This window comes from Puntigrus tetrazona, chromosome 25, assembly GCF_018831695.1.
Source record: "Puntigrus tetrazona isolate hp1 chromosome 25, ASM1883169v1, whole genome shotgun sequence".
Taxonomy (NCBI): domain Eukaryota; kingdom Metazoa; phylum Chordata; class Actinopteri; order Cypriniformes; family Cyprinidae; genus Puntigrus; species Puntigrus tetrazona.
The window spans coordinates 12,426,074-12,450,527 of NC_056723.1; the positions used below are offsets into that span (position 1 = coordinate 12,426,074).

Sequence of the window (24,454 nt, forward strand, 5' to 3'; positions counted from 1 at the left end):
GGATGGTTAACGGTTAACCAATTTAATTAAAATTCAATTGTTTAGGAAAAATAATAATAATAATAATAAACATCCCTAGCTCTCTCTGTTACATGGAAATTAATTAAGTGTTAAGTTGAAATGAAAATAAAAAGAAACCGGCTATAGCCTACACAACAATCTATAATAAAATAAATTAATGGCGTCTCTTCAAAATCATGTTTCAAAGTAACATCAAATAAAAATGACGTGAGAAAATCAGCATTTCATTTTGTATAAAGCATTGTCCTAACATTAATAGTCAACAGTAAGCAGTTTATAAATACAGTTACAGATGCATTGTTCTTGATTTATATGGGCATATCTCTTACAAAGGAGACTTAAAGGCATAGTTATCTTCCTAACAGAACAAATTAGCAAACACAGCACAGAAGGATACAGAACTCAGAAATATGTTTTTCAAGATTGTGTACACTTGAATTAAAATTTTTTAAAAAGCCAAGGACAACACACATCATTTAAAGAAATAGCGCACCTAATTTTTTTTTAAATTAGCCCCTTTTGTCTAGCCCCCTAGATTCTGTTTGTTGACTTGTCTATTCGGATTATTCACTTTTATTTCTTTTTAATAAAAGTCTGCAAATGGATATGCAGGCCTCTCGTCTCATTGGTTCCATTATAGACCTTTATTGATAAACACATGTAGTCAAAACACAGGCAGGGTCAAAAGCATTGGTATAGTGAAGGCCAGATAAGAGAATAATCCAAACCGGGGCTTGAGTCAGATTTGCAACCACCTACCTAAAAAGAACAGAACAGGTACATTCAATTAATACTCAAGATCATGTGGTGGTGTCCTATTCACTATTCATTTCTCTCTTTTTTTTTTTTTATAACAGGAAAAAATCCCCAGAAAGGCAAATTGAAGAGATCAGTCATGTATTGTTATGCAATGCATGTCCAAACATTATGTACTGTTTCATTTAGCTGTCAGCCATAAAAAGTAGACAAAACTAGAGAGAGAGAGAGAGAGAGAGAGAGAGAGAGAGAGAGAGAGAGAGAGAGAGAGGAAAACAATGGATACTCCTGAATAGCTTAAATTATATAAATTATATAATTAACTAAAAATAATTAAATTAACCATATTTTACCTAGCAAGAACAATATAAGTGCGCTCGGCTGTTTTAGCTGCAAAAAGAAAAAAAAAATCCGTATATCCGCTCCCATAATCCACCGCGGCGCTGGTCCCTGAGTCACATGACCCTGACATTAAAGCGGAAATGACAGTTAGCGCTTCACAGTCTCACGGCAGATAAAAGGTAGAGATCAAAACATTTTTTGTTTGTTATTATAAACAGAAAACCCGTTTAATCACTGTAAGCCTGTCCGCCTGTACTAAATGTTCTTCTTGACGGTTTCAACTCTATTGCGACTTTTGATATAAAAATGATGTGCAGTTAGCCGAACAGCGTCACTCACCCGTCATGAGAAATGAAACTTAAAATTAGCGATGATTATGAATCTTAAATAACTGCGGAAACAATTTCCCGTCGAGTCTGACAGTTGTCTGAATCGTTGGCGAATGCAAACGTGATGTTGTGATGTTATGTTGTTATGTCATCTCTGAAACAACATAAACACAATATGCTCTTATGTTGTTATGAAATTGTGTTAAGCTTTTTTGCGGTAGGAAACATGTGTTATTGCTGTTAGTTTGTGTCCGCTCATCAAAATCAGTTTACAAAGCATACATGAAGCTTTGTGGTTGACCTTCTCAGCATTTTCTTTTGATTCCTGCACAGTTTCTGTAAAATCATCCTGATTCGAACTGTAATATGCGTCTGTGCTTCAGGAGATCACTGTTGAGTTTTTTTTTTTTTGCTAACAGTGATGATCTCGGTGTCTTATTATGTTCTGGTTACGGCATACAGTGGCTGAAAAACTATGAGTGTTATTGAAGATGATGATGATGATGATGATAATGCTGATGATGATTATGTGTGTGTGTGCGTATGTGTTTAGGTCTGTGATGTGATGTGAAGTGATGATGGCAGCTGCCAGTGTGTCTCAGTCTGCCAGCGCTCAGGCCACAGAAAAATCACAGCTGACCTTGAAAGGTAGGAAACCCAGCCTGTTTTGATCCAGTTCCACCAACATCGGCTCTGTGATTGATTAATCTGCAGCTGATGTGATGATTTTTTTTTAAAAGCTGATGTGACGCATGTGTTTTTGCACTGTGCTGCGTTTCCTCTAGAGGGTGATGTGCACTGAATAATAACATCATTGCCGAGATCATGCCAGGATACATTCACTCACATTTCCTATTTGACAGGATGTTCTTTACAGGAATCCAAATTTTCCTGAAATCTTCATGGTCTTGATTTTTTTTTTTGATCACGCAATCATAGTCTTTGTGGCTTATTTAATTGTTGATATCAACAATCAACAGCTGTCTTTAACTGAATGATGATATTTTTGGCAGTTACGCTAAGTTGAAGAAGCAATATATTCCAAATAAATTTAGCTTACACAAAAATAAAAAAAACATTAGCAACAGGCGTGCATGATATTAGTCGGGTGGCAGATATTTATGCTTCATTACCGTAGTACATTATAAAACAATATTCAGTAGCATATTGAGGGTAAATTCTAATGTTTATAATGTAAATTTTATTAGATGAAGGACAGTTTATTGGGACAAACCTGTTTAACAAAAGCCAGAAATCGGCTCACTCATGTCAAAAGAATATAGGTTTGCTTATTATTTACTCACTGAGCCGCCGATACTGCAGAAAAACATATTTTGCAGAACAATTTATGCAAATATACTTCACAAACGAACAATACTTACTGGAGAAGTTCAGGTTCAAGTTAATTGATAAAGAAAATATACCTATGACATTACTTTTTTACACAAAAACTTCTAACAGTACTGTAGCTTTGCACGTTTTTTGAAGCGTCTGGATGACACAGTTCTTCTGGATTTAGTCTCCATTTCTTCTGTTTATTCATGTCATTCCGGACAGGCTGGACGATGATCTGATTTCCTCTCTGTGCGGAGCAAACAAAACCTATTTCTTAGCTGCTGAAAATACCGGCGTCCTAATGATTTTGGATGTGTAGGGCCCACATACCCACCAGGGGGCCCGGACAGTAAAGTTGGTTGATAGTAACTGCGTAACGTTAACTTTTTCAGTGGTGTTTGAAAATGAAGATGCAGTGCGGTTGCGTTTAATACATGGAGTGGCCGATTCTAATTTAGGGGATCCGTAGACCATGAGGGGAAAATAAGTGTTGCATAGGTGTCTCGTGTCTCATTAGTTAAACATACCTTAACGTCAAATTTTAGGCTGTCAGGCTGATGATATGTGGAGCAATTTTTTTGAGCAATGTTGCTAGGGCGCTACTGGAAACAGTGCGTATAGGTAACACATTTATATCTGACTCACTTGGTTGCTTATTGACAGCAACACTGCTCTAAAAGGTGACCTATGTATAATGTGTATAACATATGTCTTTTATTTAACCAGTGGATGGAGCAGAAGATCTAACGTTAACTTGTAGGCCACAGTGAATTTTGTGCTGTTCAGGAAACCAAAAACTTACTTCAAGCTGCGTTTTTCATGCTAATTTAAAGACACCGAATGGATTTTCTGCAGTCAGTGCATGTGAACAACCACGCCAAAACTCCTAATATTTAAAGTCCTAAAATTCCTAATAAAACGAACAAAATGTAGATGCTGAGACTTTTTATGTCATCACAAGTGGCCTGTTCTGTCTGTCAGCTAGTTATCTGTGTCTTCTCTGTTGTGCGATATATTTCAGTCTAAAATAAATGCTTCTTTCAGGTGGAAAGGGACTCATTTAGAAAATGTGCTGTGGCCTCCACTGGATGTTTTTTTACCGTTACTTGTTTATTTTGATCGTAAATATGATATTATGGAATGTACTCTGTAGTGAAACTTGTACTGAATTAGAATATAATCTACTGCCTCTCTTTGACATTTTTTTTGAACGTTTAAGTGTTAAAAGAGTTTTTCTGTTCCGCTCATCTCAGTGTTGTCTGCTAAGCCTCAGTCTCCTAAACTGCCCAGTCGTCACTCTCGTTTGAGTTCGTTTGTGGAGGTGACCGCTGATGGCCTGACCAGTGAAACGAAGAAAACAGGCAAACGCACTGGACACCTAGAGCTGCAATGGAATGAAGACCTTACCCTGTAAGGCATTATATGACCGAGATTATATACAATGGTTTCTTAATTTGAAATGACCAAAAATGAAATACTGTACCGTCACGTTTTTATTATTTTTCGAACAGGAATGTGACTCCTCAGAGTCGTTTGGATCTGAAGTTGTGGAGCTGTCACACTTTGAGGAAGGAACTTCTTGGCAGCGCCACCATTGACTTACTTGACACTCTGCGAACACATGATGGAAAGAGTAAGTTCATCACAATCGTACAAAGATTCCGACACCCTTAAAAATAGCGGTCCATGACAAGCATAAGTAACACATGGTGCATTTAGTGCATTGTGTATATTTACATAAATTGGTAGCCAAAAAGATTAGTATTTTCAGCAGCTAAAAATGGTTCAAGTCAGTTGTTTCTGTCTTTAGTGTGTCATTGGGAAACAACAGTTACATTTATTGTGCCATTAATTGTGATAATCCAATTACAATTAATGGTAAAACTAATGCCATCAGAGATGTAGTACTTGGTTTTTGGGTAGTAATGCAGCATACACTGGGTGTAAATTAGCTCCTTTTGTTGTTTGAAAATAAGGTTGTGCAAAGGTCTTTAGGGAAAGGTTTTTAGGGATTTGTTTACTTTTAGTTTTTTTTTTTTAAATCGACCGAACCACAGTGTACTTCTGTCACTCACAGTCTTGTTTTCATCCCTGTCAAATGGTAAATATGTTTTGTTTAACAACAAATATTATACACAAAAATCAATAAGTAGTTTTCCCAGCCCCAATATTAAAGTACCTCATAACATAACATTTTATACTAGCAGGGGGAAAGTCTCTGATTGAAAACATGTGACCTCCTGTAATTAATTCTTTTGCAGTGCTGGGTCTTTTGACAAAATCCGTACAAACTTACCACATGTTCCTTTCAGCTCAGTGCAGCGTTTTTCCTGAAAGATTTTGAGGTTTGACTGAGCAGCGTCACTCCACAACGTTAGCCCTAGTGTTTTTTTGGACAAGTTGTTTCTGAGTCAGCTGTCTCCTTCACATTGTTTAGAAAAATACTTGAACTTTTAGCATCAGACAGGATGCTCTCAATGTCCTTTTTTTCCATGAAAGAAATTCATAGAGATTTGGCATGAAATAACAGTGAATTTTAATTTTAATTGAACTGATTTTTTTTTTTACACTTCCCCAAGAAAATAAAGACCAGCTGATCTCTCCCCCAAGCCCTTTTAAACCAGTCACCCATTTTAATGTTATTCTTGCTAGCATGCCATTTCAAAACATAAAATGTGAATTAGCGTATTGCCAAAACCAAGTATCAGTCGAATGAAATGTCATGAATGTAAATGAAATGTATTTGCTGGCACTAGAGTTCTCTCTCTCTGTTTCTCTCTGACTGGCAGTGGAGAATGTTCAGCTCAGTCTGGTGCTACAGACGGAGAACAAAGGCTCAGTTGTAGCAGGAGGTGAGCTCAACGTCTGTCTGGACGGCCTGGTTGTTGATCTAGGATCTCTGCCCAATGGCAGCGCTGCCCCAGACAGTAAGTCCTGTTCACAGACACACATGCACACTTCATAGAAAACACTCGGAGAGCACACAGAACGTATGAACAAACGCACATTCATGAGTGCGCGCAGCCTTGGCTGTGACTCCACCTAAACTAAATGCAGGAATCGCAGAGGTTGTGGTGAGAGGGGCAGGAATGGAAAGAGTTGGATTTGACCAGAGGAGGCCCGGCTAAAGCTCACAAGAGAGCTTTTCTCCTCTGTGTACTCACAACTGACAAACACAACCCAGTAGGTCAATGGGTTTTCTGACCACTCACAAACCTAATCTGTTTAGGCTCTTTTTTTCTTGGAAACAAGCTGCTCTAGGAAGCAGCCATGTGTCAGTTAGACAATGCATGGCTGCTGGTTTGTTACTGTTACTGCCAGTGGAACTAGTTACATGTAATTGAAGTTACATGTACTGTAAATTATGGATTGTCAATTTTACTGTAACTTACTTTACAGTTACTAAGACAAAATGTGTTATTAAATTAGTTACTTAGTAAAATGTTAATGCAAATATATGATTTCAAAAATAGTATCAAAGCTATTAAACTATATCTTGTTATAATGCTAAATCTGCATTAAGAAAAGTAATGTAAAAGCAATCAAATCCATTATATTACTTTAATAGATTGTTTGTGATAGTTACGCTACATATTACATTTAAAATGTTGTAACATCTGTAACCTATTACATAACCTATTACCAAAGTAACCTTCGCAACACTGGTTACTGGAGAAAGACTAAGTTTAGTTTCTGAACAACTGAACAACATAGCTAGTAATATGTGCGACATCAGCACATCAGTCAGTCAACATGTAACAATTTAATGTTCCTTAAAAATCCATTCGGAGTCTATGAACTGCTAAAATTCAAGGGACATATTTGAAGAAGTGTTTTGCATTTTGCATGGATGGTTGAAATGTTGCCTGCAAAATATTCCCATGGCTAACCTCCAACTCCTATTATGATATTATATGTTCACAATGTTATATACCTAAACTTATATAACTTATGTAATGGGTTTTGTATTGTAGATTATCTGACTTATACAACTACCTATCAAATAAATAAATATGTCAGCATGAAATATTGAGCTGAATTAAAATGTTGGTTGAAAATATAAATTCATATTTATTATATAGATATTTATTAGTGCTGTCAAATGATTACTCTTAAATTATGCAATATATATTGTACTGTGTATCTTTGTGTATATATAAAGAGACACAAATACAGTCTATATTTTGAAAATATTTGCTTGTATATATTTATATTATTCATTACATATATACATGCTTGTGTGTGTGTGTGTGTGTGTGTGTGTGTGTGTGTAATAAATATACACAATAAATATGCACACACAAACAAATGCACATAATAATAATAAAATAATAATAATAATAATAATAATAATAATAATAATAATAATAATAATACCACCCAGTGTGTTACAGACAGTTTCAGACAGAGAGAATGCACTTTAATTGAAGAAACTGGCAGCTGTGTTTGTTTGTTCTGATGTCCGACTCTAATGCTTACTCCAATATAGCATAGCCTTGCCATGCTATTTTGCTTAATTATTGCTTGATCATTTTAAAATGCTTAAATCTGATTGGCCTGCACTCAATAACTGGGCAGTTAAAGTATTTCTGACATTACAGTTCCATATCACTTTTATCGCCAAATTATCCCAGTTAAAGAATTACCACATAAATATGCACATACACATACATGTATATGTTCAGGGGAAAATATGTTAGATTTCTACCTAAAATATATGAACATAAAGTAGAAGTGTGTGTGTATATACAGTACTGTGCAAATGTTTTAGGCAGGTGTGAAAAATGTAAACAAAGAATGCTTTCAAAAATGGAAGTGTTAAACATTTATTTTTTATAAATGAACAAAATGGAGTGAATGAACAAAAGAGAAATCTAAATCAAATCAATATTTGGTGTGACCACCCTTTGCTTTCGCAACAGCAGCAATTCTTCAAGGTACTGTGGCGGGAGGAGCCAACGACAGACAGAGTGGATGTGGCGTCAGGCCTTGGAGAGGCATTTTTTATAAACAGAATATACAAAATAAAGTGTCCAGGGGAGAAAGTGTCCAAATAAACGGGGGAACTGGTGTACTCGTCATGCTGCAGGGGAAGTGCAGGTCGGGTAGTGTTCAAGGGGGAAGGGTCCAGGTAAGGGGCGGAGTCCGGCAGCCGCACGCTTCTTCCCGCGGCTTCTCCGTTGCTTCTTTCCGGTCAGCAGATTTGAAGGGATAAACAGCCCGGCATCCTGGCCCGTCAGCGGTACACGTGAGCAGTCATCGGCTGGACTACGGAGTCCGACAGTGCGCTTCTCTGGCGGCGTGGCGAGTTCCTTCACGCTCCCTTCCTGTACCCACGAGGACACCAGCGTGCATGCACGTGGAAAGAGACCGGTCTCTCGAGGAGAGGCGTGCTCGGTATTTAACGGCGGCGGTGATGAGGCTCGATACACTTCAGGTGTGCCTCGTCACACGCCGCCAGACCTGTCCAATACCACGCCCCTCCTCTCAGACACGCCCACTCCTGTCGGGAGCCTGGTGAAGGGCGGCAAATAAAGGATGGGGTGATGATGACAATAAAGGGGAGGGGCAGCCGACTCGTCACAGTACACTTGCACAGTTTTTAAACACAGTTTTTAAAGGAACTCGTCTGGTAGGTTGTTCCAAACATCTTGGAGAACTAACCACAGATTTTCTGTGGATGTAGGCTTTCTCACATCCTTCTGTCTCTTCATGTAATCCCAGACACACTCAATGATGTTGAGCTCAGGGCTCTGTGGGGGCCATGCCATCACTTCCAGTACTTCTTGCTCTTCTTTACACTGAAGATAGTTCTTAATGACTTTGAGAATATGTTTGGGGTCATTGTCCTGCTGCAGAATAAATTTGGGGCCAATCATACGCCTCCCTGATGGTGTTGCATGATGGATAAGTATCTGCCTTTATTTCTCAGCGTTTAGCACACTATTAATCCTGACCAAATCTCCAACTCCATTTGCAGAAATGCAGCCTCAATTGTTCAAGGAACCTCCACCATACTTCACTGTTGCCTGCATACACTCATTATTGTACCACTCTCCAGCCCTTCGACGAACAAATTGCCTTCTGCTACAACCAGATATATCACATTTTGATTTATCAGTCCAGAGCACCTGCTGCCATTCGTCCGCACCTCAGTTCCTATGTTTTCGTGTGTACTTGAGTTCTGAGCTAATGGCACTGCTGGACATCTTCTGATTTTGAAGGGTGATAAACTTGATTATCTTTTTTCTGCTGCACTAAGTTTCCTTGGCAGGCCAGTGTGTCTACGGTCCTCAACGTTGTCTGTTTCTTTGTGCTTCTTCAAAAGAGCTTGAACAGCACATCTTGAAACCCCAGTCTGCTTTGAAAACTTTGTCTGAGAGAGACCTTGTTGATGCAGTATAACTACCTTGTGTCTTGTTGCTGTGTTCAATCTTGCCATGACATGAAACTGCATTTCCCAACCTCACCTTGGTAGCAGTGTTTGGCTGTTCCTCACCCACTTTTAAGCCTCCTACACAGCTGTTTCTGTTTCAGTTCATGACTGGGTTTGAACCTTCCTTGATGACTGCAGTTGTTTGAACCTTGTAATTGAATCATACACTTGACTGATCCTACAAAATCTCTGACTTTGCATGGACAAAATAAGAATTGATGCTGGTTTGGTCTCTCTCTCTGGTCAATGAAATAAATATATATATATATATATATATATATATATATATATATATATATATATACAGACGTGGACACATTGTTGGTCAATGAGAAAAAAACTCACAATGGTCACAGAAATAACTTTAATCTGACAAAAGTAATAATAAATAAAATTCTATAAATGTTAACCAATGAAAGTCAGACATTGTTTTTCAACCATGCTTCAACAGAATTATTAAAAAAATAAACTCATGAAACAGACCTGGACAAAAATGATGGTACCCTAACTTAATATTTTGTTGCGCAACCTTTTGAGGCAATCACTGCAATCAAACGCTTCCTGTAACTGTCAATGAGACTTCTGCACCTCTCAGCAGGTATTTTGGCCCACTCCTCATGAGCAAACTGCTCCAGTTGTGTCCGGTTTGAAGGGTGCCTTTTCCAGACTGCATGTTTCAGCTCCTTCCAAAGATGCTCAATAGGATTGAGGTCAGGGCTCATAGAAGGCCACTTTACAATAGTCCAATTTTTTCCTCTTAGCCATTCTTGGGTGTTTTTAGCGGTGTGTTTTGGGTCATTGTCCTGTTGCAAGACCCATGACCTGCGACTGAGACCAAGCTTTCTGACACTGGCTAGTACATTTCTCTCTAGAATTCCTTGATAGTCTTGAGATTTCATTGTACCCTGCACAGATTCAAGACACCCTGTGCCAGACGCAGCAAAGCAGCCCCAGAACATAACAGAGCCTCCTCCATGTTTCACAGTAGGGACAGTGTTCTTTTCTTTGATATGCTTCATTTTTTCGTCTGTGAACATACAGCTGATGTGCCTTGGCAAAAACTTCGATTTTTGTCTCATCTGTCCACAGGACATTCTCCCAGAAGCTTTGTGGCTTGTCAACATGTAGTTTGGCATATTCCAGTCTTGCTTTTTATGATTCGTTTTCAACAATGGTGTCCTCCTTGGTCGTCTCCCATGTAGTCCACTTTGGCTCAAACAACGACGGATGGTGCGATCTGACACTGATGTTCCTTGAGCATGAAGTTCACCTTGAATCTCTTTAGAAGTCTTTCTAGGCTCTTTTGTTACCATTCGGATTATCCGTCTCTTAGATTTGTCATCAATTTTCCTCCTGCGGCCACGTCCAGGAGGTTGGCTACAGTCCCATGGATCTTAAACTTCTGAATAATATGTGCAACTGTAGTCACAGGAACATCTAGTTGCTTGGAGATGGTCTTATAGCCTTTACCTTTAACATGCTTGTCTATATAATTTTCTTTCTGATCTCTTGAGACAACTCTTTCCTTTGCTTCCTCTGGTCCATGTCGAGTGTGTGGTACACACCATATCACCAAACAACACAGTGATTACCTGAGCCATATATATAGGCCCAATGGCTGATTACAAGGTTGTAGACACCTGTGATGCTAATTAGTGGACACACCTTGAATTAACATGTCCCTTTGGTCACATTATTTTCAGTGTTTTCTAGGGGTACCATCATTTTTGTCCATGCCTGTTTCGTGAGTTTATTTTTTTAAATAATTCTGTTGAAGCATGGTTGAAAAACAATGTCTGACTTTCATTGGTTAACATTTATAGAATTTTTATTTATTATTACTTTTGTCAGATAACAGTTATTTCTGTGACCATTGTGACTTTTTCTTTCATTGACCAAAGGGTACCAACAATTTTGTCCACGTCTGTATATATGAGAGAGAGAGAGAGAGAGAGAGCACTGTGCAAAAGTTTTAGGCAATTATATTTTTATTGCTGTCAAACTTTAAAATGTATTATGAATATATTAAAACACACACATTTTGTCACGTTCTGGTTAAGGAGACAGAGATTGAGTTCAAACAAAAGGTTTGTTTAATCACACGGAGCTTCCAGAGGCTTCTAACCGTCAAACAAACACAAAGTGAATAACAGTACTCTCAAATATCAAACTTCAGATAAGTAGGTCAAAGTTCTTTCCTTCTAGGATGATCACAAACATAGGGAAGTCTCTCAGGCAGGCAGACAGAAGCTAGCAGGCAGGTAGAACGGGAACCAGAACATCAGGTAAGCAACCTCGAGATCAGCCATTGACTGAATGGTGTGAGCTTGCTTTATACAGGGGCAGGTGAGTGACTACAGATGTGGGTGATCAGTTCTCCAGTGATTGTGATCATGACCATTTCGTGGGATTGATAGTCGTGGGAAGTGACAGTGAGACATTGGTGGGAAAAGGACCTATGTACTGGGGACTCAGCTTTCTGTAGGGCAGCCGGAGATGCGGCCACCTGGTTGGTAGACTGGGGTGTTGGACTGGCGGGCATTGGCTTGGAGTTTGTGTCTCTGGACTGCCTGCTGGAGATGTATGTGGGATGAGTCCCATACCCTCTTGCTCTCTCGGAACCGGAGGAGAGAGGAGCGAGAGGGTTTGGTGGCTGCCTGGATGCCTTGATCTCGAAGAGGTATGAACTGAGTCCAGAAGGGGTAGACGGAGTGTGGACAGCACAAGGATCTTCTCTTCTGTTCCTCCTGGGGGAGCAGGTTCCGTCTGAGTAGCCTCCTGGATTTGACTGTCGAGGGTCCACTGTATGGGTGCGAGGAAGGCTGAAGCAGGTAAGATAGGCTCTGGAGCCTCTGGCATTGGGTCGGGTTGGTTTAATCGTGAGAGAGCATCTGCCTTGAAGTTCTTTTCACCGTGTTGATAGGAGATTTTGAAGTCGAAGCGAGTAAAGAACAGGGCCCACCTGGCTTGTCGTGGGTTTAATCCTTTGGCTTCTCTCAGGTCATGTAAGCTCTTGTGATCGGTGATGACTTTTAATGGGTGTTTGGCTCCCTCCAGCCAGTGACACCACTCTTCTAAGACAAGCTTTATCATTAGGAGCTTTTGGTACCTACATCGTAATTCCGCCGGGGCCAGTTTCTGTGAAAAGAAGGCTAGGGTCTAACTGAAGGCCGTCTTCCATTCATCCCCCTTGCAGATCTGAATGAGGTTGTATGCATTTCTTAGATCCAGCTTACTGAACAAATGTGCCTCTCGGAGCTCCTCTAGGGCAGCTGGAACCAAAGGCAAAGGGTAGGTGAATTTTACAGTTTGGTCATTAAGGGCTCGATAGTCAATGCATGGTCGCAGTCCATCATCCTTTTGGGGAACAAAGAAGAAACTAGAGGTGGCTGGTGAGGTGGATGGTCGAATGAACCCTTGATTAAGAGCCTCCTGCACATACTCCTACATGGCCTCTCTCTCTGGGGCCGATAAAGGATAGACTCAGAAACTCTTTGCTCTTTGGGCAGTTTGGCACCAGGCAGCAGATCGGTGCCACAATCCCATGGACAGTGAGAAGGTAAGTGAGTGATGGCGGTTTTGCTGAAGACATAGGAGTACAGGTGGTATTCTGGAGGAATGGGAGTGGCAGGAATGGAGGCTAGCAGGTTTGTGTGGACCTTGTGAGAGGGTGATTCCGGTATGGGTGAACGGGCGGATAGGTGTTCGACGAGACAGGTTGCTTTGGGGGAACTTTGAGATCAGCCATTGACTGTGAATTGGTGTGAGCTTGCTTTATACAGGGGCAAGTAGGTGACTACAGGTGCGGGTGATCAGTACTCTGGTGATTGTGATCAGGTGGTGGGATCGGTAGGCGTGGGAAGTGATGGCGTGACACATATAGTATATATTTTGAAATTATTTAAATGTAAATACATTTATATGTTAATTTTTTAATTTGGTATTGTATATAAATACACTTTAATATAGACATAACAGATTTTTATTAAATATTACGTACACACATATCCATATGCGTGTGTACATAATACAAATACATAATACACAGTATGCACAAATATATTATGTAAAGAAAAACTTTTATTTTGGATGTGATTAATTGCATTTAAAAAAATGCAATTAATTTTTTGAATAATAATTTGATTATTAAATTTTTTTGTAAACCGTTTGAAACATGGACATGTTTGAATGAGGTTGTAATAAACATTGATACTATGTCTGAGTGTTAATGCTTATGCATGTGTCTATGAAGGACTTTACTGTGTTGCTTATGGTTTTGTGGTTTTTATTTTTTCAGCGATTTGTCTGACTTTATCTTTGAGTTACTCATTGTATAAACTCAAATGCTTCATAAATTGGCATTTGACATATGAAACATCCTTTTTACGACATCAGAACAAGAACTGGCTTTGACATGGCCTCTCAAATCCTGCTTTTAGCTACATTCAGTATAAAGATCTGGAGTGTGTTTTCTCTAAGTGTGCGAGGTTGTGTTTGACCTTCATCGGTGGATAAAGGTTGAGTGTGTGAAGGTTTGTTAGGGTCCTCTGTTCACTCTGAAGTTGCTCTTGTTGGTTTAATGTTTTCCCTCATTTCCCCTGGCAGATTTTTTTCTGAAACACACGCACCATATAAACAGCTCTTTGTGTACGGTCCTGGGGAAAGACAGAATGGCACACATATTCAGTAAACAGAAACGTTTGCTCAAACTTACTAAGCCTCAAACTTTCTTACAGTAACTTGTGATTTTTGTAATAAAATGTTTAATGCCGCAGTTTGAGTTTTACAAGTGCAAGCTTTTTATTAACAGACACTTTCACTTTTAAACTACTTAAAACAGAACGAATGTATAAAAAAAAAACAAGATTCATAAAGAGCAACAACATAAGCAGCATCAAAATGCAATAGTAATAGTAAACCATGGTTATCTGGAAATTTTCTCCTGATGGGATTCCAAACTATAATTTTCAGAAAAGGGAAAATTTTGTGTAATTTTCCCTCAGTTTTTTTTCATATACTGAACAAATTTGTGTGAGAAACAGCATAAACAACAAAAAAACACATCAATCTGAAAAAGCTAACTAGGAGGTAAGGATTTTCTGTGAACAATAATTATTGTATGACATGATCAGGCAAGTCACGTGGACATTTATATGAAAAAAAAAAGATAAAAACACGGAGGCATCACTTTTTTGTGCTCCAGGGAAGAAAGAAAGTTTGGATCAATATGAAGGCGTCTTTCTTTACACCCTTAGTAGGACATGAAAGTGTACTCTCTTAAAGTAACATATGTAATGTCCAAAAGACTACATGAACATCTACTGGAGTAAATGCAGAAAACTGGATATAACTAGTTTAACCAACTGAGCTCATAAATGCTTGGGCATAATAGTATGTTTGTTAGCTCTCTCTCAATATATTTTAATATATTGGGTCACTCAACACACAGCACATATTAATGCAGATCACTACTATTACATGGTTTACAAAAATGATGTTTTCGGAGTAAGACTATGACCAGCAATTTCCAGTTAGTGCTTTGGTGTCTTTGTACCTTCTGTAGCATTACAGCATTAGATGTAGATTTTTTTGTGCTTTTGTAAACAAATATGTAAAACCATCAGTCATGTAGTCATAAAAATGTGATTATTTAAAATGCATCACTGGTTTTAACTCTGCAACACATGTTTGCTGACCAGGAATGACTTTTTATGTGATTTATGTGAATCAGTCCTAATGATGATTTTGTGTACTTTTTGTCTGTACAGAGATGGTTCACTCGAGCAGGTCTAATCTGCACAGAGCTCATAGTGAGGAGAGCCCAAGTACCAGCAGCCCCCGTGGACGGTCAGCACAAATCTCTCAGTTTTCTCAAATTGTTAATCACTGATTATTTATTTTGCAGTTTCTGCCTCTCTTATTTCATGTCTCTTTTCTGTGCATGCCATTTTAAATGGTCACTTCTAGGAGTGTTATTTAAAATATTTGGTCATGGAAGTTATCTAATCAGTCTAGGTCTGATTTTCTAAGATCCCAAATAATAGAATTTGCTTGGGTAATCTAGCAAATTGTGTGCACCCTCCGTGGGAGTATTACAGGATGTTTACTAAATATACTCGCCCCGTGTCCAGATAGGTTGGACATACCCATAATTAAACACATCCACTGTGTGTGGGTTTAGAGAGGCATGACAGGAAATGCTCAGAAATAACTGTCATGCAGATGTACAATAACGACACGGTTTGATCTCTCATATATTTCAGAAGTTTAGCTCATTCTGTGGGTTCTTGTGGAGGTTCCCCAGCGGACAATAGAGGAGCTGTTCTTACGAATGGAGAAGCTGCGGACGATGCATGCCACAGCAGCTCGAAGACAGCCATCGACAGCCTGAGCGGTGCTGGTCAGACACACACTCACTTACTTTACAAACATACAAACTCACCTAGGCTGCTGTGGATAATGATCATAACATAATGTGATCGAGATGAGCATGTATCACAGTTTACAAAAGTTCTTTCATTTTGACAAAATGTGTAAGGATAGTAAGAATTATTGTGCTTTTAATAATAAGCACATTCCAATATTTAATTCTACTGTGAAAATTCCTACAAACTATTATGTTAAGCTATTTTGCGTTAAATGAGAAAATATCAAGTAGTCTTAACGAACTGTAAAATTGATCATAGGTAGACATAAACTAAACTAAACCAGAAAAAAAAAAACTTGTGTAATACTGCTCTCACTGCTTATGTTATATCGCTTTTCGTATAATAATATGATACAAGAACTCATACAGGAGTATTTTTGCCCCAATATCTTGAAATTTGGGGCATAACTGCATTTATGTTTGAGTTGTTTGAGTAAACGGTCAACTGTGTAAAATATAAGATGAAGTACATTATTTTTTCATAACTAAATAATTGTTAACGTGTTAGACTGACAGGTCTCGAAATAATATATAAATATTGTCCTACTTAGGCCCTAGTAGACACTCTTTTAATGGTCAGGTTTGGTATGGTGGTGAATTTTTTGCTGGTCTTTACTCAGGTAAAGGTGAGACGGCTGCTAACAGCTCACCCTCTCTGAGCTCCACCCCCTCTGCTGAGATGGACAGTTCTGGCCCACCGTCAGCCTCAGAAACCCCATCGTCCACCGACCAGAGCAGCACAGCCACAGAGACACAAACCAGCGATGCACTTCCTGCTGGGTACGGTACATAACTGTGGCTGAATTCACACATCTGCAAGTCGTATCGGTTTGCTCATTGTTATTTATTTCTTGTAGATGGGAACAGCGAATTCTTCCTCATGGGCGAGTCTACTATGTGGATCACAACACAAAGACCACCACATGGGAGAGACCCTTCCCTCCAGGGTGTGTATCTGTCTTTTATCACATGTATGTGTTTATAATGTTTATGAATAACACGTTCTCTCTCTCAACCCTGCATATACTGATACATGGCCAGTATCGCTTGGCATCGATTTTCTGAATATAAAAAAACAAGAAAATATAAGTACAGTCACTGCACAGCCATCAGTTCATGCAGTGGCATAAAAATGAACTAATAGCTCAGCAGAGGTGCTGCACCAGAATGGGCAGGGCTGTCGACTGTACAAACGGCCAATTCGCCAAAGGCTCAGCATCCAACTCCATCTCAGAGTCGTGCAGCTGTTACTGCACAGTACTGTGTTCCTGTGTCTCAGGGAACCAGGGAACCAGGGTTACGAAAGTAACCAATTATGCTCCCTGTCAACACTTCACTTGCACTACGTCTGCTAAAGACGCTATGGGAATACAGTTCAATCGTCCCATGATAGTAATAGAAAGACGACCAAATAATGAAAGTGAACGCAGTAAGTGTATGCCAGAGATGACAGCTGCAAGGAACCGAAATCTCATCCGTGACAGAATGGAGAAAAAAAAAACCTTTGGAGAAACCAGGCTCAGTTGGGGTCATTTCTCCTCTGGCTGGAAACACTTAATTTCCTGTTAAATTTGAAGCACATGTCAAATTGTGCAAAGGACTTTAGTGTGTGTGTGCGCATCTTGTTCCGGTTATCTGTCCATGGGGCGCATATAGGGGTTCTTGTCTCCAATGAAGGTCATCTCTTGGTGCTGATCCACCAACTGATCTGGATACAAACTGAGAAACGGTATAAGAAAGAAACAGACTAATATTAACGTAGATGCCATTTTTACGATGTAATTGTGCACACTGTGAATTATGGGCAGTGTTCCCTGTTCTGGCTAATCTAATCAATGCAGACTAACAATCCTTTAACAGATTTGAAGTGTATTAGGGTGTTATGTGTAAGCTAGGTTAAAGATGTGTATTTAATCTGGATTTAAACTGACAGAGTGTCTCTGCTTCCCAAACAGTGTTAGGGAGATTGTTCCAGAGTTTGGGTGCTAAATAGGAAAAGGGTCTGCTGCCCACAGTTGAATTTACTATTCTAGGTATTCTCAAACGGCCAGACATTTTAAGACTGCAGTGGACATGCAGGACAGTGTGTTTAGAGCTTGCTTAAGTATTGAGGAGCTAAGCCATTCAGGGTATAAGTAATTAACAAGATTTAAAAATGTATCCAATGTTTGATAAGAAGCCAGTGCAGTGTTTACAGAACCGGGCTAATATGGTCATACTTCCTAGTTCTTCATACGTCTATTTGCTGTGTTTTGGACCAGCTGAAGTTTGTTTATTAAGCGTGCACTCACTCAATAAAACATTACAATAGTCTAACCTCAAGGTCATAAACAAGGTTTTCTATTTTTTTAATTCTGGGAACAGACACAGTATATATAGTGTGATATCTAGCTGAAAGAGTATCTATGTGCTGAGAATTAACGGACGTGAGGTAGCTAGCAGATGGTCTGTTTAGCCATTATGTCTGCTTCCTGACCTGGGCCCTAGTTAGTCTCTAAGACTATGTGCCATATTTCTCAAGAGAAGAACGGCACCACCCCAGGAGGAATGAAAACCATCTCTTTTTGACAGGTCAGGTCTGCCCCAGAAACTCATCCAATTGTTTATGAATCCCATGTTATTCTGCGGGCACCACTTAGGCATTCAGCCCTTGAGACCCAGCAGTGTGCTGTGCATCTCATCACCCTGGAAAACAGGGAGGGGAACAAAACATATTACAGTGTCTGACATCATATGTTGTTATGTTATCATATGTTATAAATGTTATTTTTAGTGATTTACTACTGGTGAAGTCGAATAACATTAGTACATGAATAACAATCTTTAGCCAGCACTTTTCAATTTTTGTCAAGATCTCAGGTGCTCTGGCTCCCGGTAAACTTTGGACTTGGAGACAGAATCGAACAAGATTCACTAAACTAGTCGCATCCAAAGCAGTATCTATAGCCTTCACATTCTTATTGTCCTCAATTAAAGTTTGCATGCGTGTCTAAGACCTTCTCTGTTAGCCTAGCTATTTCCCTTAATTTATCCAATGTGAATCCCTGGTTCTCCGACGGAGAGAGAGATAAACTATAAATGTGACAATGCAGGGAAGAAGCCATTTGCTCACCGTGAATGACGGTTGATTTACTTACCACTGTTGTTTTAATGAATTTGAAAAAGCAGAGTGAACGAGCACAACAAAATGAAACGGAGCAGAAAATGATAGCAACAATAGACGCAAAATATAAACTTGAGTGGGAACGAGAATGCTAAGTTGCCTGGCTAAAGAATGCTTAACGCACTATAGTCGTAGTACATATTTTTAGATTAAAAGCGATCGATCAGTTGAATTAGTCAAATTACTTTGATAGTATTAGAAAAATGAGGAGAATTAAGTTATATTTGATTGCTTTAAACAACATCGAGATAAACAAAAGAGCAAAGCTACACAGAGCTACAAACCCAAATCTTTTAAATCATCTGAGGATGGAGTGTCCACTTTATGTATGACACCTTCTTTATACTGTCTGAGCGAACTAGGACATGGTGATCCCTCAGTTGTGGTAAAAAGATGTTGCAGGCATGACATACACATTCTAGCATCTCTAGGCAGTTGATGTGCAGGTTGCTCTTTAGCGTTGAACAAGGGCCAGCGGCAGGTGCTTCCTCGTACAGAGCACCCCACTCTGTGTTGAAGGCATCTGTTAAGATCACCTTTCTTCTGCTGACTATCCCCAGAAGGACTCCTTTTTCCATCTATTGACTGCACTTCCAGGAGGCAGGGGTTGATATACAAGCTTTGTTTGCTTTCAGCCAGTATTGCAGATGGCGCATTCAATGAAGACGAGTTCAATGAGTTGCAGTACTGAGGAAGCTGTGGCCATCAGACCAGCAGCCTTTGGGGCAAGAGATTCTGATCTTGAAGGAGGAAGTGAGCTGAGTGAGGGACACGGCCCACTCTGTTGACACCCCAGGGATAGCTTGCCATGCTTTTGCCCGATGGGACAGGGGTTGTATCAACTCAAGCGTTTGGTCATTGCTTGGGGTCACAGAGCTTGCGGGGAAATAAAGAGGAAAACTACTCTTTTTCTGAGTTTGTTGTTGCGCTATCACAGCACACTACATGACTCAGTTTTTGCAGTAAATACAACATTGGCCATACCCAGAACAACGCAGGGTAGAACATGGTGGCAGGGTAGTTTGCGGGGTGGTCCAGCTGCAGTGAGACTTTGCCCCTTTGCGCTCAGATCAGGATGGCACTGGAGGCTATAGATCCAGCACTACTTTGGGCCGGGGGCCTTGGCTTTTTAGAAGCAAAAGTGTCTTCCAGCTGAGCGCTTGGTGAAGCCCTTATCAGAAGAACTAAACAGCCTGAACCTCTTAGACATCAACATGTTCTTGTCTGCCTCCTTTATCTCAAGTTTAACCATAAGTTAAGCTCAGACTTCCCTTGAGCTGACTTGGAGACATCTATCCCTGCTTAGTCTGACTGGGCTCGGACAGCAGCAGGGGGCGGAGAGTCATTCTCCAAAAAAAAGCAATCCGAGCACAGAGAGAGGAGAGGCATCTTTGTGAGAACGGCATCTGTATGGGTTTTTCCTGTAGAGGCATTTTTAAACATCGCGCTGCTTCTAGTCAGAACTGGCGAAGACCTTCGTCATCAATAAAGCAGAGGTAATCTGAGGCATTGGTGAAACAGGTGCTTATATACTTAACGGCCCTGCCTATTCTGGTGGGCTTTGCTGTGCTCTGCAGACATAGGTTTGTGCAATTTTACTGCGTGATTGTGACTGGAGAAAAGGCTTCAGTTAGGATGAAAAGAAATTTGTTTTTCCACAATGTCTTTAGCAGACACAGTACTAGTGAAGTGTTGATTGGGAGCGTAAGATTTTAATAGCTGAAAATAACCCTGCTACATTAACATGCTCACTTTTAATTAAAAAATAAACTCCCATAGCATAACGCAATTGGTCACAATACATAGCCTAGGCTGATGCAAAGCTTCTTCTGGCAACATCTTTATTGACAAACATTAGGTTTAGATACAGGGTATGGGTTACATGCTCATAAATGTATCAATTGTGTAATATAAATAAAACGGTTGTCTGCAGTATGCAATAATGTTATATATGCAATAATAGTATTGCCTAATGTATAATGTATGTAAGAGTAGGTCAAACAAACAAAACCTGCCTTGAGATGCATACTATTAATAAGGGTTTTAGAATATCAACAAGTATGATACTGACCATTGAAAATGGATTCAACTCAGCAATTGATTTATCTATATGATTTACATTAATATGAGTCCACACATACACCACATATATTATGATTACATATCTTAAAAAAATATCTAACACAAAGACGAAGTGATTCTCTTTGAGTCATAAACTGTAAAAAACATTTTTGGTGGACCCCAATGATTACCCATTGCAGTTATATTTTTAATAGAATTTATTTCTGATTAAATGTTAGAATTTGACATAAAAGATTGTACATTTAATAAGATTAATCAAACTTATATTACTTGGTCTATTTGTAATTTTTTCACCGTTTATTTGCTAGAAAATGTTTGATGGGATATTTCATTTTATTTGTGAAGGATCAACCCCCACAGTGTATATTCTTTATGCGATTGAATGAGTATTTTGTGAAGGTTCACTTAATAACGTAGAACTTTTCCTCTCTTCATTAGGCAGAAATTACATTTGCGGTAACCAGGGAAATGTGTTAGATTTATTTGTTTTTAGGATTTTTTTTCAAAAGGGCGCAATCAATTTTTATTGGGTTTAAATTTTTATTTTTTTTGTCATCTTTTCTAAAGGCAGATTTAAGCTTAACCTTTCAGTAGGAGTAGCTTAACTACTGTTTGAGTCGGTATGCAGATGAAAATGTAATTTCATCAACAATTTATTATTTTTTTATAAAATTACAATTTGCTTGGGGAACAATTAAGTGTGCATTGGCTGGGGCTGGTGTTAATCCATGTTTCTTGTGTATTGTAGCTGGGAGAAGCGTGTGGATCAGCGTGGCAGGTTCTACTACGTGGATCACAACACCAGGACCACCACATGGCAGAGGCCCACAGCTGAGTCCGTGCGCAACTATGAACAGTGGCAGTCTCAGCGCAGCCAGCTGCAGGGAGCCATGCAGCAGTTCAACCAGAGATACCTCTACCAGGTCAATACGCTCCATTCTCCTCTTCAGCAAAGCGTCTTTTACTGGGGTTGCATTTAATGGGCCTATATTCACAAAACATTTCATCTTACCACTAAGTGCTGACACAAACTTATTTGTGCTCATTAAGTATGCACACATTGATTGGCCAATGTATGCTTGAAAACAATTAAGCAAATATAAACAGCCTTGTAACGGACAGATTAGCATAATCAGGGCTTTTCTTAAAACTTATGAGCTAAGAGCTTTGCCTTAAGATGTTTTACGATTACGGGCCTATTTCATTACGCAATTTCTTTGGGGTGAAGTCTCCTTTTTTGTTAAATATTATTAAAATGTAAAATAACTTTGGCAAAGCCGAATTTTCAGCACCTTTACTCCAGTGTGGCATGATCCTTCAGAAATCATTGTAATATTCTGTAAACAAATCTTGAATCTTGAATTATTGACATTTACATTTACCGTATAACCACAAGAGAACTGGGTGTTTATCTTAGCAGTAGCTACACTAATGGAAATTGCCTTTTATTTATATTAGCGGTGAGATGGCAACATTGCTTTTTTTGAACGATTGAGCTCGCAGCTTGACTATGAGCGCAGATGTGATGCACAGATATACACGTAATATCTCCCTCCTCTGATTACTCCAGTGCGGTAGTAATCCTTTAAAAAAAAAAAAACACATCAAAGTTCAGGTTTGTCTTTGTTTTTTGTACGGAACCTCTTTTTCAGGTTTATGGTGTTTTCTGCAAGTTTATCCATTTTATAAGCAAAGATAAGGTTGGACCAAGACGTTTTGAGCCTTACGAATACACAACAGCGTCGTTCATGTACACAAACCGCACTTCTGCGTAGGTTCTGTAAAACGCACTCAATAAGCATTTGACAGTGGAACAGATGAAGAACGTCGCCGTGCTCTCAGGATCCATACTGTTCAGCTGGGAACCGCCTTTTATGTTCAGAGTGTTTGAATACCACAGCTCCATGCGAAGGCATGAATCCAACAAATCCGAGGCATAGGATCATCCACCAAGTCTGTCCTGGCACAAAGATAGTAATAATCCATGTAAAACTTTACGACTTTTTCATTTTTGCTGCAATACCACCCAGAGAAGCTCAATGTAAGATGGCGAGGAAAGAATTTTCCGTTCTTCCAATTTGTGTGTACTGCAAAAGCCTCATTAAAAATAGTTTAGTGCGTGTATATCCCCATCATATCTTGCAGTTTAGACCTCCCAAATGGCTTTTAAATGTCATGCTAAAATTACCAATATTATCCTGAAAAACTACAAAAAAAATGTTTTTGATTCTGTTAAAATATTAATGTTAAGGATCCAAAAATTAAGATAAAAATTAGTTGGCAGTTGCAATATGAGCGATTTTATTTATTTGTTTTTTTTTTTCAGGGCCCTGTCATTTCTGTAGGGGCATAATTTAGGCTTCCCTTATCTCTGTAACATTTAGAGTTTAAATAAATTTTATACTGCAGGGTCAAGGCCTGCTCACAAAAGCTCTGTAAGCATTCAATGCTGCATAAAGCATAAAGCAAGCTTGTTCTGACCCACCTCAGACACTAAAATAGAAGCACGCAGTAGTATTTGCTTTGTAAATGCATTTATGCAGCCTCATAAAGACACGTAAATGCTGCTCTCTGTGCCATTCTTGTACGTTTGGCAGTAAATGATCGTGTCATGAAGCGTAGATGATAGTTCGCTGCATTCGTTTAAGAGACCTTTGGTTTAATTCTCGCACGAGTGTGAAATGTGACGGCCGATTCCCACATTACATGCCTGCTGCAGTAGTTTGAGAGCTGCCATTGACACAACACAGCTCACTCTATTGGCTTTGGCTGGCGTCACGCGGCGCACACTGGGCTTTTTGTGTGCTAATTGCGGCTCATTGGGATCTCCTGAGAGAACCGCGTATCATTAACAGCTGCTTCCGGTCCCAAGCAAAAAAAAAACTACTGTTGTTCTCGTATACTTAATGAAAACTCTCTGTCTGTCTGTCTGTCTATAGATACAGTAGTACAGTAGCAACAGTAGTACATAGTAATCATGCTTTTCAATCTCCAAAAATGAGCTTTAGTAGAGGGAAGATGTTTTAATTTGGCTCTGTTAAAAGCTATTGCATAAATAGTACAAGGATTCCTGTTTTGTTTTTTGGAGCTTGAGAGCTATTAATATGTACTTTATTTTTTTAGGAAACGGTAATCTGATCCTTTTACTGTCTGCAATAGACCTACTCTGCCTTTCTTTTTATTAATAAAAATAAAAAATAAAAATATTAGTTTCTAACGATATAATTCCTTAATTTCTTTAAAGGCAAAAACATTTACTGGCCCCAGTACAATGTACTGTAAAACAAGGTTTGTATTTTAAATAAACACTGCAGCACATAAATCAACATAATAATAAATAAATAAGACACTTGACTTGACTGTTAGAATGATTTTTGAAGGTTCATGAAAATCATAGAAATAAATAGATTTAGAAGTTTATTAAAATAGAAAACTCTTTTTTTTTTATGTGAAATGGTAAAAATGCTGCTAAATGGCTAAATTCATGGCTGTAATCTTTTTGTCACGAACTGCTCCTTTAAGAGAAAGAGAAGTTTTTATTCTCTGCCCAGTTGTGCGTTCTA

At 39.0% G+C, this 24,454-nt stretch overlaps 1 protein-coding gene across 3 annotated transcripts in view; it reads left to right on the top strand.

Moving 5' to 3' along the window:
• Positions 1-1,227: 1,227 nt before the first annotated feature.
• Positions 1,228-24,454, top strand: part of wwp2 (WW domain containing E3 ubiquitin protein ligase 2) — a 35,194-nt gene continuing 11,967 nt past the window's right edge. For 2 of the 3 annotated variants that reach the window (XM_043227742.1, XM_043227744.1), the window contains exons 1-10: positions 1,228-1,298; positions 2,002-2,096; positions 4,037-4,193; positions 4,295-4,416; positions 5,573-5,710; positions 14,988-15,066; positions 15,483-15,619; positions 16,267-16,426; positions 16,504-16,593; positions 21,640-21,814. In XM_043227742.1, the coding sequence (XP_043083677.1) occupies positions 2,024-2,096; positions 4,037-4,193; positions 4,295-4,416; positions 5,573-5,710; positions 14,988-15,066; positions 15,483-15,619; positions 16,267-16,426; positions 16,504-16,593; positions 21,640-21,814 (1,131 nt within the window). In that variant the 5' untranslated portion in view covers positions 1,228-1,298; positions 2,002-2,023. The remainder of the gene's footprint in view (positions 1,299-2,001; positions 2,097-4,036; positions 4,194-4,294; positions 4,417-5,572; positions 5,711-14,987; positions 15,067-15,482; positions 15,620-16,266; positions 16,427-16,503; positions 16,594-21,639; positions 21,815-24,454) is intronic. The other variant, XM_043227743.1, reaches the window with a different exon arrangement.